The sequence below is a fragment of the Juglans microcarpa x Juglans regia genome, chromosome 2D, assembly GCF_004785595.1.
Source record: "Juglans microcarpa x Juglans regia isolate MS1-56 chromosome 2D, Jm3101_v1.0, whole genome shotgun sequence".
Taxonomy (NCBI): domain Eukaryota; kingdom Viridiplantae; phylum Streptophyta; class Magnoliopsida; order Fagales; family Juglandaceae; genus Juglans; species Juglans microcarpa x Juglans regia.
Genome location: NC_054596.1, coordinates 25,410,616 through 25,429,700, shown reverse-complemented (window position 1 = coordinate 25,429,700; position 19,085 = coordinate 25,410,616). Strand labels below are relative to the sequence as shown.

At 38.1% G+C, this 19,085-nt stretch overlaps 1 protein-coding gene across 5 annotated transcripts; it reads right to left on the bottom strand.

The window, feature by feature from the left end:
- Positions 1–503: 503 nt before the first annotated feature.
- Positions 504–12,242, bottom strand: LOC121250147 (APO protein 4, mitochondrial-like). 5 transcript variants are annotated; one of them, XM_041149099.1, is made up of 5 exons: positions 12,225–12,242; positions 5,290–5,477; positions 2,908–3,170; positions 965–2,313; positions 504–872 (listed from the first exon to the last, which is right to left on the bottom strand). In XM_041149099.1, exons 3-4 carry the CDS (start codon positions 3,159–3,161, stop codon positions 1,581–1,583), a joined length of 987 nt encoding a protein of 328 aa, XP_041005033.1. In that variant the 5' UTR covers positions 3,162–3,170; positions 5,290–5,477; positions 12,225–12,242; the 3' UTR covers positions 504–872; positions 965–1,580. The 5 variants fall into 5 exon arrangements, with proteins under 5 accessions (XP_041005033.1, XP_041005032.1, XP_041005034.1 ...); XM_041149098.1 differs by lacking the exon at positions 12,225–12,242 and adding an exon at positions 3,549–3,657 and having other exon boundaries at positions 5,290–5,539; XM_041149100.1 differs by lacking the exon at positions 12,225–12,242 and having other exon boundaries at positions 965–1,299; positions 1,464–2,313; positions 5,290–5,539.
- Between the last annotated feature and the right edge of the window lie 6,843 nt (positions 12,243–19,085).

Genomic DNA, 19,085 nt, shown 5'->3' with positions numbered 1-19,085 from the left:
GTGACATCCATTATTAGACAGTGTTGAGTGGCTTCTACTATCCCTTAGTCGAGTGGCTTCCTAGGTTATATCCTTTTCAATGAAACTTGTGGCTTGGTCACATGAGTGATTCAGCGATTAGTGGAGTTAAGCGGCATTCTCTACTCCCAATTGAGTGACATCCCAGGTGACTATCAAACTTTATTTTTCGTTGTTCTTCCTGCGTTGTCTTTCATTGTCTTTTATTTTTGTTGCTTTTGATTCTTCAAAATAAGTTTTGCAAGCCACGTGCCAAGCTTCCTTTATGCTTTGCTCTCCATGGCCTTCATCACTAGCACCCCAGGACCTGAGGTCAGGTTCCTGTACTTTTTTTGTAGGGATCAAAATCGTCCATTGCCATTTATTCGTCCCTACAATGCAATTTAACCAACCTTATATAAAATGATATCCAAAATGATCATCCCTACGAAGCAATTTAACCAACCTTATACAGATTCTTCATAGCCATACAAAAACAACCGTCAAAGATGCAATCATCGCAGACTTCATTTATATACAAAAAAGACAAACATGACAGAATGCATTATTACATCACATTGTTCAAATAAACTTTACATTTCCATCAAGCAAAAAGGCAACCATCAAAAAGTGCATTATCAAGTACCCCGGCCATTGTTCAACTAACATCACAACTCCATCTTTTAAAGAAAAAAAAAAACAAACAAACAAACAAAAACACCAATAGTGCTTACTCTTTTGTTGCAATCTATTCCAATAATTCAAAAATAACCTTCCTAGAAAAAACCCACTACTAGATTGCTCATAGATAATCATTGCACTTGTTGACCTTAGCTTTAACCCATGGGGTAGCATTCCATAAGTTGTGGTGCGCTCTGCAAGACAATTTAGCAAACGTTACTAATTAACATCACAAATGACATCCCATCATGTGTGAACTATGTTATGCAATTGATCATAAACTTACTACATGCCTGAGCTACTGTGTTGAAGTAGCTAAAGCCTGGGTTTGCTCCATAGGCTGGGAAGAAGTTGGTTTACTCACATGCAATGTTGCTTTGGCCTCTTCGTTCTTTTAGGCGACACCCTTGCATTAGGATTTTATAGGTACAGGACATTCATGTATACCATTGTGGGATGTACCTTAACAATTGCCATAGGTCACTTCATAACCACTAGGTTGTTCATCAGTAGCTCTTCTTCTCAACATTCGAGGCCTCTTAGGTTGCCTCTCTATCATCGGATGTAAGCAGACCTCTACGTCCTGTTGTGGCTATGTTTGGGGACCATCCATTACATGGACTTGGGGTTCGCAAATCAGTAGATAATTATCAAATCCATACCAAGAAAAATGTACAAACATAACAATTAAACCATATATGGGTTCATTCAAAACTATTATTCTATTTCTGGTTCGGTTATAGGCCATGCTAAAAAAATTTGTTGCTGGAAGCAAAAGTGCATACCAATAAACCTTTTATGAGCGACCCAAAATATCACTCTCCGGGTGGATTGAGCTATACCCAATGTACAGATCAAGTTCGCTGAAGCCAACCCACTAAGAATTCAACTTATATCATGCTTCAAACTTTGAATTGAACAGGTCCTGATAAACCTTGCACTTTCATCGCACAATTATACTTGGTTGGTAAAATAACGCCAGCCTGTGCACACAGATCCACCACTGCTGGTGCATGGCCATAAAAGTCTCTATGGGCATCCAGAAGGACAGGAGGATCCTGAGGCCGCCGTCTCCATACAATCTTAGGAGGTACCAAATCATCTACTTCTGCCTTCTTCCAAAAGTGGCCTCCCCGCCAACTCTCATACTTGAATACTCCACAGAGCCTAGCCTTGTGCCCAGATGGTCCAACATGGACTTCTGAACAGTATTTACAGACTTTTGCCGGATAAACCAACAACAACTTCAGTACACCACTTCTGAGCATCTCCCATGCTTTGAAAGTTCTATTGGCAACCATCATTTGTTCATGAGGCGAGAATGAGTCCGCTCCTTCAATTCCAGCATGTACACATTCAATCGTACTGCTGGAGTATAGATTTTCATCATTAGGATAAGCTCCAGCCTGCAAGCACAGTTCAACAACTGCAGGAACACGGTCAAAATCAAACCTCTGGTGGTGTTTAATAACGTCTTGGAACATGTTCTGTAGATGGAATGTTTCTACTGGAACAAGTATATCATTCACACCACCCCTGATCCATTCATGAACACGATTCTTGGCACGACGCTTATAACCGTGGCAAGTCTGAATTAAGTGACCTTTCTCACCAATATATACTTCCGGACAGAACCTGCAAAAGTATATTTTCAAGAAATGAGGACTCAATTTCCTCTTGGAAGAAGAGAACATTTACAAAAAACCGAGAAGAATCACATCCAAGTTAGATGCATTATCTTTTGGAAATAACTAGCCTTCAAGTAAACATGCCAATGACTTTTGGACTGAATGGAATCTTCACTCACAATAATGGATTGGTGTTTGGGTCACGGATTCATGTCCCCTGCGGTGTGCGACTTATTTAGCATATAAAAACAATGTTAGACCTCCATTGAATGTTAGAGACAAATTGCACACACAATGCTCCCCTATTAGCTGTTGATTAATATCAGCTAATTAGTAGCAAGAGGCTGGGAGGGGGCATAAAAACCCAATTCATCTATGAAGTAGCATCAAATCAGATAGCATAAGTAACTACATCTTCACAAAAACACTAAAACAAGCACTCCAGAGTGTTAACCTAACCACTCATATATATCAACAAAATCATACACGTAAATCATGAAACAAGTAGAAATTTGGAACCATACATAGCAATCAAATACATAAAGTGGAACACCCACATTCATTATAGGAAAAGGCTAACTTTTTAAGGTGCTGGACTTACTTGCAGGCCATGATGGGAAAGACTTTGAGAAGAGTGGACACGCCATGGAAGAGGACTGATCGAGCCTTAAGGACCTCCTGGGCGACCGGCACCATACCGCGCACCGGGTATTCCTTGGCCCGGCTCTCGATTCGTTTTAGAATCATTGGCCTGAGCTTGCTTAGGTCCACCTTGGATCTGTAAAGCCTCGCATGGATAAGGCACCCAATGAAGGGCCCAAAATCATTCTGCCACAGTCTCTTCCACAAAGCCATGACCTAAATCTTTACCATTTATAAAGAAAAATAAAATAAGTAATAAGTTCTCAAAGAGACATTAGATCAAGCAGTAGGTGTAGGCCAGTGCATTGGCCTGTCCAATAGAATTTTGGCCCGACCCCTCATAGCCCGCAACAGTGTTCAGGACAATATAACCCGACCCAACCCGGACCATTCAGGTTGGGTAACAATAATCCTTTTTTTTTTTTTTTAATAACCCCCATTTGTACAGATGCCCAATCTTGTAACGCATCCAGATATAACAGATTTTTTTTTTTCCTTTTTGCTACATAAAGGAGTATAAAAAACATCGTAATTTAAGAGTACATTAAACATCGTAATTTAAAAGAGTACAACAAACATCATAATTTAAAGGAGTACAACCCAGAAAAGTCCTCAAACATGAATCTTTAACAACAAATATAGAATGTGCAAACATAAGCTTTGAGTCACTCCTCATCAACATAAATAAAGCTTGATTTGGGATCAAACTCTGGAAAAAAAAAAAGAAGATTATTAAATGATATATTAATGATACATGTTAAAAGGGAAAAGAAGGTAAAAGGCAAAGAAAAAACAAAGATGTGAGGTCACGACTCACGAAGATTCTAGTACTACAGCCAACCCACTTTGCTAAGCAAAATAATGTGGAAAAAGAAAGAAAGCCACATGCAACCCTGTTTTCTTCAACGAATTACCACTTTAATTTTCAGTCAAAACTCTAGCATCCAAGGAATATTTATGCGAGACTGATCTGTGCTAGCTAGCTGTGCCAAAAATTAAGTCCCTTAATATTCTTATATATAGGCTATAGCTATTAAAGAGATAGAGGTAGAACATGAATATGCTTGAAGCATAAAGGCAGGCAGAAACTAATTACTAGCATTAGCAATTAATGTCTCCGCATCAAAGCATTTTGCACTGAGAATCTTGTCGAAAGTCTTGATGTTTAACCAAATTAGCAAAAGCCATCTATGCTTAATAAGACAAATTAGCTAGGTCAGCAAGTCTAAAGTGACATTGAACTGCTAAATAATTGGAGTTGATCCTTTTTTGATAAGAAAGAAAGATCATTATGCTGTCTCCTTTAATTAAAAAAAATGACATGATTGGAGAAGAAAATATTTTATCTTAGAGGAATTAGGGGGACCAAGCATTTATTTTCTTCATAAATATTATTATTGACAACTAAACCTCAAGATCAAAAAAGGGTATTGAAGGAAGGGTGTGCCACAAAACCATGATCTTGGGGTGAATTAATTAATTTCTTTTTCTCTTCTGCAGTCACAAACTGATCCATAAACTAATTAAGTTTTTGCTATACATGATATTTTTTTCAGAATTTTTATGATACTACTTTAGCTGGCTGCCACGTAGACCTTCCCTCATTCTATCTTGTACTTTTTCTTCTGCTACTGATTCAATTTTTTCTAAATGCTAAAGAGAAACAGATGAAAAGACATAAAACAAACAATCTCGGTTTGGCTCAAACAAAGCATGGCTATGATTCAGTTGGCCACTGGATCAACTCTACAATCAAATTATAAACAAAATTAAAAAAATCATGGTGGAGGTGTCTCAATTCTAATCACATCAGTCTGCACAGTGGCCTGTATGACGAAAATCCATATCTTATAAATAACATACAAAAAGAAAAAAAAAAAATTAGACTGAAGTTAGGAACTCCAACTCACTGACTGCAGTTCTTGGGATTGTGGGAATTTAACACGAACACTTTACAGGTTCTTTGGTGAACAATTATTTTAGGGTTGATTCACCCAAATCCCAACCTTCAAAGCTCATGGGGTTTCCCTATTTTGCCGTATCTCTGTTTTCATAAAGTAAAAAGAGCTTCATTCAAACGACCATAATCACTATATGGTCATTGCGGTTTTTTTCTACATTATGCACATCAAGTGTTTTAAACAAATGAGAAATCAAGACCGAGTTCAACAAAGAAAGAATCAGACCCAGATAAACTAAGCAAACCCCAAATAAAACTAACGGTCCAACGAATCAAAACCCCAAATAAAACTAACACAACGGAAGACCAGCAACGACGAGATATTGGAAGGGCAGAAAAGGTGAAGACAGAGAAATTTGGAGCATGAGAAACGGAACATACCTCAGCAAATCGACTTGATCTTGGAACTGCGGCCGATGGTGATGACGAACAGCGACGGAGAACGTACTTGGAGACGGCGACAGAGAACGGACGCCACTGGCTAGGGTTTCTGCAGGCAGCTGAAGTGTTTGCTTGGAGTACTCGGTTGCTTGGAGGCGCGATCGAGGAGAGAGAGAGAGACTCGGTTTCTGCAGGCGTGAACGAGGAAGGAGAGAGAGAGAGAGTCTCGGGCTGCTGTTTCGCCCGTTAAACATTCCAACCCGTTGTCCAGTTGTCCAGTTGAACCCGCATTTAACGGGTGGGGTCGGATGGATTTATCGGGTGGGTGCGGGTTGTTAATTTTTTTGAACAGGCCTAAGTAGGTGAGCGACAATGATTTAAGTGATTTCGAGATGGGTTTGGGCAACTGGAGCATTTTGTTGATTAGGTTGTGAAAGAGTGAAAATCTAACCTTTCGCAGGTTCAGAAGAAATAAATTCCATGTTTCTAATTTATCAAACCAATAAACATATAAGCTGAAGGAAAAGGGATAAAAACTGGCTAGAGAGAAGTCAGAGCTTCTCGGTCTAGGAGGTGGTATCACATTTCTGCACTTACTGTTGCTCCTTTTCATGCAAACAGATTACACATAAGAGACCAAATACTTGTTGCTGCTACATCAGAATACATCTTCTACATCTTCTATAACAACTATCAGAATACTTGTTGCTGCTACATCTTCTTAATCAAATGGATATCGACTCGCTGATCCTACAAACCAAAGCTTTGTTATGGCATGATCTCGAGCTACAACCTGATCCAGAAACAGCACAAGCTACATCAGATAAAATCCTGATAGGAAGGTTAGTAGCCGATAGACCATTGAATAAATATGCAATCTCTTCCGGCATTAAAGCCTCTTGGAATTTCATCCAACATTTCCTAATCGAAGAGATGGATATAAACAAGTTTATATTCACCTTTAGAACTTCCCATGATAAACTAAGAGTGCTTAATCAAGCCCCATGGAATATTAAAGGGCATTTGCTAATTCTAAAACCATGGTCTCCGGGAGTACACTCAATGAAATCAGTCTAAACCAAGCCACTTTCAATGTGCAAATTCATGGTTTACCACTCGATCATATCACTCTCAACAATGCCAAGGAAATAGGAAAAGCTCTCGGTAATCTAATCAAAGTGGAGGAAGATCCTCTTTATGGTCTAGCCTTCAGAAAGTTTATTAGAATTAAAGTTGAGCTAGACATCACCAAGCCACTTCAGCGAGGATTCATGATGCCGAGGACTGATAATAGTGAAATATGGATTGCTATAAAATATGAGAAACTGTCAGACTTTTGTTATGCATGTGGGAGGCTCGGTCACTCACAAATCTTCTGTGGATTCTTAAGTTTGCCTCCAACAAAACTTCTGTATGGTCCATGGATAAGAGCAGAATTTCAAACAACTCTTGATAACACTCAAGCATTTCGTCAAACGGGTGATGGGCAATTTGAAGAAACAGAGGAATTACAAAAACTCTCAACATCGGTTAAGCTTAACAAAGGAAAAACAACACTCAATGCAAGCAAACAAAAGGGGATTATTTTGAAAGAACATGATGGACTTACCAGAGATCAAGTCCACGAAATTCCATCTAATAGCTTGAGTTTGCAACCATTGTTTTCTCCTTCGAAATCTCTTCAACCGGGCGGAAAACCCATGGAAAATGATGTAGTTCATCCTTACAGCTACAGTGATCAACGCTCATTAATTTCCTCACCAAGAACCATTAACTTCTTCACTGTTTAGACATCTGCCAAATCTAGCAACCTCACCTCAAATCAAAACAAAATATCTCTTTTGTCTTCAAGCTTGAAGGAGCAGGTGGCAGAGGAAAATAGCTCTCGGGTACTATAATCAGATTCGGCAGCCTCGGCTCCATCCATCACAGCCATAAACTCATTCTCAACTGACATGGAGAGCACATTGGCAGCAGATATACACGACACTACAGCATTATAATAAGCCGAAGGAATATATGGGTCTTGGTATTGGACTCGGTCTGGGAAAGGGGCCCGCAAATAAATCAGATCCACCGAAAGAGTCAAGGCCTTTATTCATGGGCCCACAGGATATACCCTTTAATCGGCCTCAGCACTTCTTCTACGCAAGTAAGCCCGAGCTTCTATTCAACTCTTCTTCAGACGTTAATCCAGTGCACAGCTCTTCCACTCCAACTGCTCCATATAGTTTCTCTGCTCACATTCCATCTTGCCTTAAATTTGAAAATGCTATGGAATTATTTCCAAATCAAGTGAATTCCCAACTGTTAGAAGATTTAAGTATTCACTGTGAAAAGAATCCTATGATGATTGAACAGACAGTAAACTTATCTGATGATCCAAATTATACGAAAAATGTCCTCAGTGAGAACTCAGTTGTATGTATTACAAATGCTCAACGTCATTCTCAAGTCAATATTTCTTCCAAAAGACAGCATCAAGTTGAATTTTCTGAAGCTCCAAAAAGAAAGTCACAGCGTCTTATAAAAGTGGAACATACAGATCCAAAGCCACACTCTGATGAAACTTCAATGGCAATTGCTCTTCTGGAATTACAGTCAGGTTCTCTAGGCAAAGAAAAAAAATCTAAAGGAAAAGCAAAAGTCAGTCCTTATAGTAGACCACCAACCCATCTGAAAGGAAAATCCAAGACAGCTAGCGAGACAAGCTTATAAATGCCTCCACAGACCAAGTGAGGACAATGGCATGGAATTGCAGGAAATTAGCCCGACCCGAAGCAATCAGGAACTTAAGGGCTAATATTAGGAAATATAACCCGGATGTAATCTTTTTGTCGGAAACCTTGGTGTCGGATGAACGCACCATTTCTATTGTAAATAGCTTAGGTTTCCATCTTTTTGTTCACTATCCAGCAGTATGTAAAAAATGTGGACTGCTTCTTTTGTGGAGACCGGGTGTAGAAATAGAACCTGTAAATATAAATATTAATGCAATTTCTGTTTTAGTTTACTCTGATCCTACACATCAACCTTGGATGATTACCTATGTGTATGCGCCGGCCCAATGGAACAATAAAGCTGGTTTTTGGAGCCATTTGGATTCATTATATCAAGCTTTTCCAGGGCATTGGATTTGCTTGGGAGACTTTAATGATCTCATTGATCAAAATGAAAAATCTGGAGGAAGACCTATCTATTATAATCCTAATAAGGGTCTAAAAGCTCTTATGAATAGGAATGGCCTTATAGACATTGGCTATATGGGACCAAAATTTACATGGACAAATAATAGACAAGGTCAAGCGCTCATACGAGAGAGATTAGACAGAGCCATTGCAAATCAAGAATGGAGATTACTGTTTTCAGATGCTACTTTGCAACATCTTGCATCATCAGCATCAGATCACCATCCAATCTTGTTATACACTACAGCTAATACTCGTCATGCTCCTTCTTTCAAGTTTGAAGAATTCTGGACTCGAGAACCTTTAAGCCATCAAATAATCAGTGAAGCATGGAGTAAACATCACTTCGACAATCCGTCTTATATTCTATGCAAGAAAATCAAGTCAACCAAGGAAGCTCTAAAAGTCTGGAATAAAGATCACTTCGGGAGGATCAACCACAATATACATCAACTTGAAAGTGAACTTCTTGAAGTACAGGAAGCCGATATGACTCCTTCTAATCAAGAAAAAGAAAGATTTTTGCAACATAGAATTCACAAGCAAAGAGAATATGAAGAAATCTTATGGAAGCAAAAGTCTAGACTCACATGGCTTACATCGACGGACCTAAATACCAAATTTTATCATCTAACAACCACCATCCGGTGAAGAAGGAATGCTATCGACTCAATCAAGCTGGCGCCAGGTAATTGGTCAATGGACTCTACTGTTATAGAGACTTCTTTTATTAATCATTTTAAATCTATATATTCCTCTTCAAATCCAAATGTTCCGGAACAACTGGATAATCTCTTTGAAAAGCAAGTTTCGGATATAGAGAATGAATCTCTAAATGCAATACCAGTTGAAGAGGAAATATTAGAAGCTCTAAAACAAATTCCCAGCAACAAAGCTCCAGGACCAGATGGAATGACAGCTTTATTCTACAAGCACTATTGGAGTATTGTGAAACAAGATGTCATATTGGTAGTTCAAAATTTCTTTATCAGTGGGAAGCTCTTAAAACAAATCAATCATACCAACATTGCTCTCATCCCAAAGATAAACTGTCCAAATAATCCAAGCCAATATCGCCCAATAAGTCTTACAAATGTCAGCTACAAGATCATAACTAAAATCATGGCCAATCGTCTTAAAATTCTTCTCCCAAAAATTATCTCTCCACTTCAAACTGCCTTTGTCCCAGGTAGAAACATTAAGGAAAATACCATTATTGCTCATGAACTTTTCCATCACCTCAAAAAAAAAAAAAAAAAAAGGCAAATCCGGTTTGATGGCTATTAAGATTGATATGGAAAAGGCTTTCGATCAGGTGGAGTGGGATTTTCTTTTTACAGTTATGCAAAATCTGGGCTTCAACCACAAATGGATAAATCTGATAAAGGAGTGTATAACAACAGTGTCATTCTCTATACTCATCAACGGATCACCAAGAGGTTTCTTCAAATCTCAGAGAGGTATTAGACAAGGAGACCCAATCTCGCCATTTCTCTTTACACTGGTTACAGAAGCTCTTTCTAGGATCTTATTAAAGGCTGAAGCGCAACATAAGCTGGAAGGTGTTCGAATCAGTAGGAACAGTCCTATGGTATCACACTTATTATTTGCAGATGACACAATCATTTTTGCTAAGGCTACGGAAAAAAATGCTCGAACCATCTCAGAATGTCTTACAAAATATCAAAGCTGGTCAGGACAGAAAGTAAATTTGAGCAAGTCTTCAATGTTTGTCACCAGAAATATCAATTAGGCAACAAAAGCTTCTATCTCTCTGTGGCTGCCTTTCAAAGCATCATCAGCCAGAATGAAATATTTAGGATTACCCACTTCCTTTAGCTGGAAAAAAAAAAAGAAAACTACAGTGAAATGCTGGGCAAAGTGGGGAAAAAAATGGAAGGATGGAAGTCAAAATTACTAACTCAGGCAGGCAGAACCATGTTAATCAAATCTGTAGTAAGTACGATACCAACTTATCATATGAATACATTCCTGCTACCCAAGTCTGTCTGTAAATCTCTTGATGCAACTTTCAAAAATTTTTGGTGGGGTTTTTCGAAAGACAAAATGCATAATTTGACACTGAAGTCCTGGAAATCTATTTGTCAACCGAAGAAAGCAGGTGGTCTTGGAATCAAATTAATGGAAAAGATGAATCAAGCTATGCTAGCAAAAACAGGATGGGAACTAAGCGAACAGATAAATAGTTTGTGGAAGTCAATGCTAACTGCAAAATATCTGAAGAACACAACATTTTGGGAAGCTTCGCAGAAAGTAACAGATTCATCTATGTGGAAGGGAATACTTAAATCTAGAGAACTACTTATAAAAGGCCGATGTTTCCAAATCTATAATGGAGAATCAGTAAATATTTGGTTGGATCCATGGATTCCCACACTGATCAATTTCAAACCAAAGCCATTACAAGGTATGGAATTAGAACTTCCAAATCTTACAGTTTCAGATCTTATTATAAATAACTCTAGGATTTGGGATGTTCCAAAAATGCAAGCTCTCTTTGATCATCAAAGCATCTTAGAAATTCAAAAAATACCACTACCAATACGAGCATATGAGCAGGACAAAGTGGTTTGGGTGTTAAATCACAATGGGCAATATTCAGTCAAAACAGCATATCAAGCTACAATACAAGATCAAGTTCCACTTCAGCAACATTCTTCAATGATACTTTTTACGCCTATGTGGAGTCTTAAAATCCATGATTGTCATAAGTTACTGATTTGGAAGCTTCTATTGAATATTCTTCCTACTAGAACAAGAATTGGTGAAGTCATAACAAATCAAGAAACTGAAGAATGTGTATTCTGTAGCTATGAGAAAGAAACACTAGTGCATCTTTTTGTCGAATGTCCATTCAATAGAATCCTATGGCAACAAAGCAGCTGGCCTCTAAATTTTGCAAACTTGCCTATAGATTCTATATCAGACTGGATCAAAATGATTATCTATCCGGATAGAGAATTGAGACTTAAAAAAGAGGAACGACATCATTTCCAGTTATTTGCAGTCATAATGTTAGATTTCATTTGGAGAAAAAGAAATGATATCGTTCATAATCACACTTCTCTATCAATTGAAAAAGCAAGCATTCAGATTAAGGTCACCTATGAAGACTATAAAGATGCATGGAAGGAAAAAGTGATCAACAAAGCAAAGAAGAAAATTGGCATCCTCCTCCTCTAAACTATCAAAGCTACTCTTTTGATGCAGCAGTATGGGATCAATTTTCAGTGGTCTCAGCAATTCAAGGAAATCACAATGAAGATATTCTGGGAATATTAACAGAAAAGGTACAAACTACAATTCCTTTAATTGCAGAAGCAAAAGCAGCACTGCTAGCAGCTAATATGGCATCAACTCAAGGATTAGCAATCATTGAAGGGGATTCTCAATCAATAATCTCTTCCATCGAAAGTCCAGACATCTCTACATTTTGGAACATATCAACTATTATTAAGGACATCCAGCACTTATCAAATCTTAATCAAAACTGGAAATTTGTCAAGATTCATCGATCTCAAAATCGATGTGCGCACTCTGTTGCGCAGTGGGCAGCTACCAATCTTGATTTTGGCAACATACCTATAGATAATATTCCTAGTTGGTTTTTGTATATTGATAGTGGAAATGACCCTCCTCAAACTCTGTAATTTTCTTTTATATATCATATGCTTGATTAGAAAAAAAAAAAAAAAAAAAAAAAGCTGAAGGAAAAGAAAAACATACCAAAAGTTACAGGAATCTTAGGTGCCGTTTGGATTCGAAGAAGAGTTGAGATGAGTTGTGAATAGTAGTGAAATGAGTTGAGATGATTTGTGAATAGTAGTGAGATGAGTTGAGATAAGTTGTGAATAGTAATGAGATGAGTTGTTAGTTGATATGGTTTTAACTTTTTTTGAAATGAAATAGTTGTTATTATAAATATATTATAATAAGTAATAATAAATTATTAATTAACTAACTACCTAATTTTTATTTTTTTTAATATAGTGAATAATAATATATTCCGGATTATAATTTTTTTGTAATGGAATTTTTTTGTAAAATATCAAATAAAAATTGATTAATAAAAAATGTTTTAAAAATGATTTTTAATTGTTTCCAAAATCGTTAAATAATACTAATATATAAAAATTTGTTTTATATATATAATGGTAAATGATAATAAATTAGAAAAAATAACATCATTAAATTATAAAATCACTTCTTTTTTTTTTTTTTTATAATTTTAGCAGTATAAAATTTACATATCGACCAATCATTGCATTAAACTAAATTTACATATATAGCTCATAAAATTAGCAACCATATTTTCTAAACAAATTTGGTACAAACTTCCCCATGTATGGAAATAAGTAATATATTGCCACACCAAATTCAAGTTTGTAATACATTTGAATCTCTAACTACACCCTTATAATCTCAATATTTATTACATACATATCAATGATCACCCCTAGCTTCCCACATACGAATGGCAATGTCATTCCTAATTCCAGCCATAGCTCGGGCTGATTCAACGGTCATGTCAGGATGACATACTGAAGCTACGGCGTCACTATATGCACGACCGCTCGGACTCGGCTCCCTATTTCTCCAGTCCTCGAACAACCAGTCATTCGGCATCGTCATTCTAATAAAATTGTGTAATGTACAACATGCAATGATCAGATCCCCTTGCCTCCCAACTTTATACGCAGGCATGAGTCTTAAAATTCTAAATCGTGATTTCAAGACCCCAAATGTACGTTCTATTACGTTACGAATGCATGAATGACGATGATTAAAATAATCCTTATACCCCCTAAATCCCCTCTGACCTTGACGGTCACTTCTATGATATCTCTCTCTGGGATAGGGGGCATAAATCCCCGAGTACATGGGTACGCCGAATCGACTAGATAATAATGACTTGTTACATTAACAGGAAAAAAATCAGACCCTTACCAACCATTCCCACAGATGTAACAAAATATATATAAAGAGAAAGAATTTGCAAACAAAAGTTATTATAATAATATAAATATTTTTACCATCGAGAGGCATTGGAAATTGGTTGCGGCCCTGACTCAATGCATCGATGAATACGCGTGCATCATGCAAACTTCCCTCCCAACCAGTGTACAGGAATGTGAACTTCATGTCTAAGTCACATATACACAACACGTTTTCGGCAACTCGCCCATGTCGGTTGTGATACGCCTCGCGCACCTCTGCAGGTACAACAACGTCAATCATCGTCCCATCGATTGCACCAATGCATCCCTGTAAACGATGAACCCATCTAGATATGATTGCATACGGTTCAAATAATTTATTAAACAATGACCCAATATACACCCCACTTATAATTAATTATCTACCATAAACAACTTACCTCAAACCAAGGTAACACCTCGGATTGGCTGCGATTGTTGGGTGCACCCCGGATGTGTGAGTTGGGTAAATAAGATGTGTCCCAAGTCTACACAGAGACTGCATAACTTTCTTTACGTGGGAGTTAACAGTTTCCGTTGAATGTTGAAATCGCTGCCCCACTCCTCGTTGTTCTTCTCCAGCCGCCACTACCGATGTGAACATGCCTAATTGTTCCTCGACGGTCACCCCTTTTCTAGTGTCCTTCAAAAATCTATTTGAACGTAACAAGCTGCATAATGCGCGAAAGGCATCAACCTCCATTCGAAATAACTCGCGAGAATTCGTTGGATTCCCATTCAAAACTTCCAAAATATATTGATGTCCCCGCAGACCGATATTATATTGTGGCTGTCTAAGATGTTGTTGCGCTTGTCTACCGGCCCTTTCAAGAAATGTGAGTGTCTCAAGATCATCAATTGCAAGTTTATCTCCACTACTATCAATCGAACCCACATCAGTAACAATGTCATCTGCATCAAGGTTCATGTTCATCGAGTAGCTTCCTGCTGACCAATTCGCATGGTGCACAGTAGGTTAATTCACACTTTTATTTTAACAACAGTTTTAAGTAATCTCCCAAGTTTACAAAATAATCATGCATTATTATAAATCAGATAATTATTATGCATTAAGGTGAACAATCATGCATAATCCAAACACTGCCTTAACCCTTAAAATCAGGCCCTCATCTACTTCATCTAAATGAATGGTCCAGACAACAATGGTAAAAAAATTAGCAGTTCATAAACTCATCAAACCAATAAAGTCACAATGGCCTAAAGAATAAAATACAACTCATTATAAATACTAATTTAACAATTACAGGCCCAATCGTCCCTCCCCGCAGCATCCATTGACAAGAAGAATTGCCGCATATCTGGGTTTAGTAATTCCTTAACTGCACCACAAACTGTTGAGGTTCCAGCTTTGGGGAAAGCTCGCTGAGCAATGTCGCACAATGACTAATCGGATCATAACCGCCATTGGTGCGATCACTACGCTGTGATCCTTTGTTGCGCTTTGCTGAATCCACAGTTTCCTGATCCTCATACTTCCTACGACGCGCAATCTGCGTGCGTTTCTCCTCCTCAACGGCCTCAGAAAGTTGTACCTCAAACTCGCTCTTTTTCTTCTTCGTTCTACGTGATGATTGTGTCGGTGCATCGATTGAAGGTGACCCGATCCCCATCAAGTCAATAAAGTCATCATTGTCAAGGGAATGCGGGAGGCTGCTGAGCTCGCATCTCCTAATCAAGCCGGCGCTCATCGTCGCTATCTGCGGGCAACTGTGTTGACGCATGTTGCATAGTCCCGTATGCAACAGAAGTGCCAAATATAGTGCAAAACTCCTCGTACTTTGGACAGCCAAAAGTACGAAACCTCCCCCATTTGGATTTAACTTAACAATCATTGCATTATACATACATGTTAATAATCAGATGAGTAATGAGCAAACTTGCTTTTTGGTTAAAGAAAGATGGTGGGAAAGTTAAGTTTTACCCTGATAGCATTTTCCCAGCAGTCGTCGCTCGCGACTACTGTCTTCGTGTCAGGATCCCAACCCATCCCGGTTTGGCTCAATAAATCGGTGAACAAACGTTGTAAACCCTTAAGCCTCGTAAGTTTGCCTCGAACCTAGTTTGCGTCAAACACTTTTACACCAACAACGGTTAGTCGCTGAGCATAAATTGAATGCTCTCTAAACGTGATCTTTCCACCCTTTAATCTACCTAGGGCATCCTGGTAGAGTATGTCAATGAATATATCCTCCATGCCATCGCCCCAAATCTCACGATCCTGGATCGTGTTTTCCGGATCATCCATTTCGAATAGCGAAGAAATTGGTAATATAACATAGAAAAAGACATTGGTCGTCAACTATGCAACATTAAAGGCAATATGCAGGAATATGAGTAATGACCCGGAATTAAAATATGACCCATACCTGTTGATATGGGCGATGTCTAGCAGATGAGCGTAAGGAGTATCGCTAAAAGATGAGTCATGACGAAAGTTTAAGGCCAAAAGTAAACTTTGTTATATAAAAATACACTACAGTAGCAAAACAAATAACAAAAAGTATGCATACCACTACCACATTTAGGTATGCATACCAAAAACAAAAAGCAAAACAGACAACAATAATAATTTTTTTAAGTGAGCTGAAATGAGACCCCAAGCAAACAACCACATTCAAGTATGCAAACCCAAATCCAAACTGCACCACATGCACGGCAGTAGCAGACCAAAATACAGGAAAAAAAAACACCCCACTACCACATTCAAGGACCCTTACCAAACATAAAAAAAAACACACCATAATAATTTTTTTTAAGTGACTTCAAATGAGGCTCCAACCAAAGATCCAAATTCAAGTATGCATACCCAAAAAAAGAACCACATGCACGGCAGTAACAGAACAAATAATAGGAAAAAAAAAAAACCCCACTACCACATTCAAGTATGCATACCAAAAACATAAACAAAACACACCACAATTAATTTTTTTTAAGTGACTTCAAATGAGGCCCCAACCAAAGATCCAAATTCAAGTATGCATACCCAAAAAAAGAACCACATGCACGGCAGTAACAGAACAAATAATAGGAAAAAAAAAAACCCCACTACCACATTCAAGTATGCATACCAAAAACATAAACAAAACACACCACAATTAATTTTTTTTAAGTGACTTCAAATGAGGCCCCAACCAAAGATCCAAATTCAAGTATGCATACCCAAAAAAAGAACCACATGCACGGCAGTAACCCAAATCCAAATAATAGGAAAAAAAAAAAAACCCCACTACCACATTCAAGTATGCATACCAAAAATATAAACAAAACACACCACAATTAATTTTTTTTTTAAGTGACTTCAAATGAGGCCCCAACCAAAGATCCAAATTCAAGTATGCATACCCAAAAAAAGAACCACATGCACAGCAGTAACAGAACAAATAATAGGAAAAAAAAAACCCCACTACCACATTCAAGTATGCATACCAAAAACATAAACAAAACACACCACAATTAATTTTTTTTTTAAGTGACTTCAAATGAGGCCCCAACCAAAGATCCAAATTCAAGTATGCATATCCAAAAAAAGAACCACATGCATGGCAGTAGCAGAACAAATAATAGGAAAAAAAAAAACCCCACTACCACATTCAAGTATGCATACCAAAAACATAAATAAAACACACCACAATTAATTTTTTTTTTAAGTGACTTCAAATGAGGCCCCAACCAAAGATCCACATTCAAGTATGCATACCCAAAAATAAAACCACATGCACGGCATCGATGCAGAACAAATAACAGGAAAAAAAACCATAACGACATGCACGACAGTTTGGAACAAATAACAGGAAAGAAATCAGGCTCCAACCAAACTACCACATTCAAGTATGCAAATCCAAAAAAAAAAAAAAACACATGCACGGCAAACCATAAACATCACAGCATTACGCATTGTTAAATAATCTCATTATGCATCATCATTATGTAATTTCAAACCATAACATCTAAACAAATGAAATGGGTAAACATCATAAATATTTTCTAAACATCTAAATTTACAAATGAAAATAAGAATAACATGAAACTTAGCACTGTCGTGCTCATGAGCACAGCTTGCATAATATGGATAATAATCTTTCTCGGTCAGTAACCACTACACAACAAATTTTCCCAGCAAATTCATCTCCCAACTAGAGTCACGCCAACTAAATTTTGTGCATTGCATACATAACAGCTAAAAATGATTTGAGATGAGTTAGATTCACATACTTGGAAGGACCGTGTTCTTGGAGCCGTGGTGGTGATAGAAATACCCTGTGGGTGTTTATGGTAGGATTTTAATCTTGAGGTGTGCTGTTTGCAGATTTTATGAAGGGTGGGTTTCATTTGTATAGGCGATTTGTGAATTTATCATGCAAGAGGCAACGGAAATAAAATAATTCTACAGTATTAAACGCGAATCTCACGATCAAAACCCTAGAAGTGTGTTCGCAGGCTTTGGATCAGGGGGCAGGGGAATCTCTGTAAAAGGAAGGGGGACGTGATGTGGTACGGTTACCAGGCAGTACCTCAAACCCAACTCGATTGGTGGGGATGGTGTCTCTCACGCGATCAACGGACCTGGGTTGCCTTCGCCGTGGGTCTTGAGATGCTTCCAATTCGTGCGATTAGTTGGGCTACCTTCCAATTCGTGTGTATAGTAATGAGATTGCAGATGAGATGGCCCTGAACTGGTGAGCTTTAGCGTTGATGACGGCAGGAGATGGGTCTGGCATCGAGTGAGGAGCTCTGTGTGGTGATGAAGATGAGGGGTGCGTGAAAGGGGTGAGTGAGGAATTTGAAGACCTCTGCGTCGAGATGATGGTGCGTTTCGAGCTTGGGTGAAGGGGTGGGTGAGCTTCGTTCGCCTTCTTCATTACACTCGTGTAATGGAAACAGTTGAAAGGTAAAGTAACAGTAAGATGGATTTTGTCTTATTTGAGAACACATCGAAGACTTTTCTGTCAAACGAGTTCAAAAATATTGAAGTCATCTTCAATATTACTTTTCGTACGAAATGAGCTGAAGTCTCCTCAAGTCTCCTCTGAATCCAAACCGCACCTTAGTGTCTTGAGTTCAGACATGAAACTCAGCTGTCAATAGAGTGTCCAACGAATCCTATGATCAAAACTGCTCACAACTGAAGTAAAGGATAGAAACTCAATTAGCCAAAATCTGGATTAGATAACATAGAAAGATAGAGAAGAATAGACGAGGAAGATATAAATTTACCAGTTTGGGTAGCATCTACAATTACAAGGCTCCCTCAGTTGGGTTGACAGGCGCGACGTCACCGTCCATTCTAACGTCTCAATTTTGGCAACATGATAGTGGAGCGGGAAGATTGGGATTGAAAGCTTTTAAAGCTTTAGGTATCCCAGGTTGAAGTCGTTGTGTATGGCAGTGGCAAAGAAGGGATTTGGCTTGTTGTAAAATTCAAATTGTTAGACAATAGATACGTTGATGGATGCGTGGGTGTGTTAAAACAACGGGCCTGAATTTAGAATTTTTCTCGTTGAAAACTCTGATTTCTGGAATAATTGATTTGGCACGAAACGAAACAAACAAAAAAATGCTAACATGTAGAAAATTGAAATAGAGCAGCTCC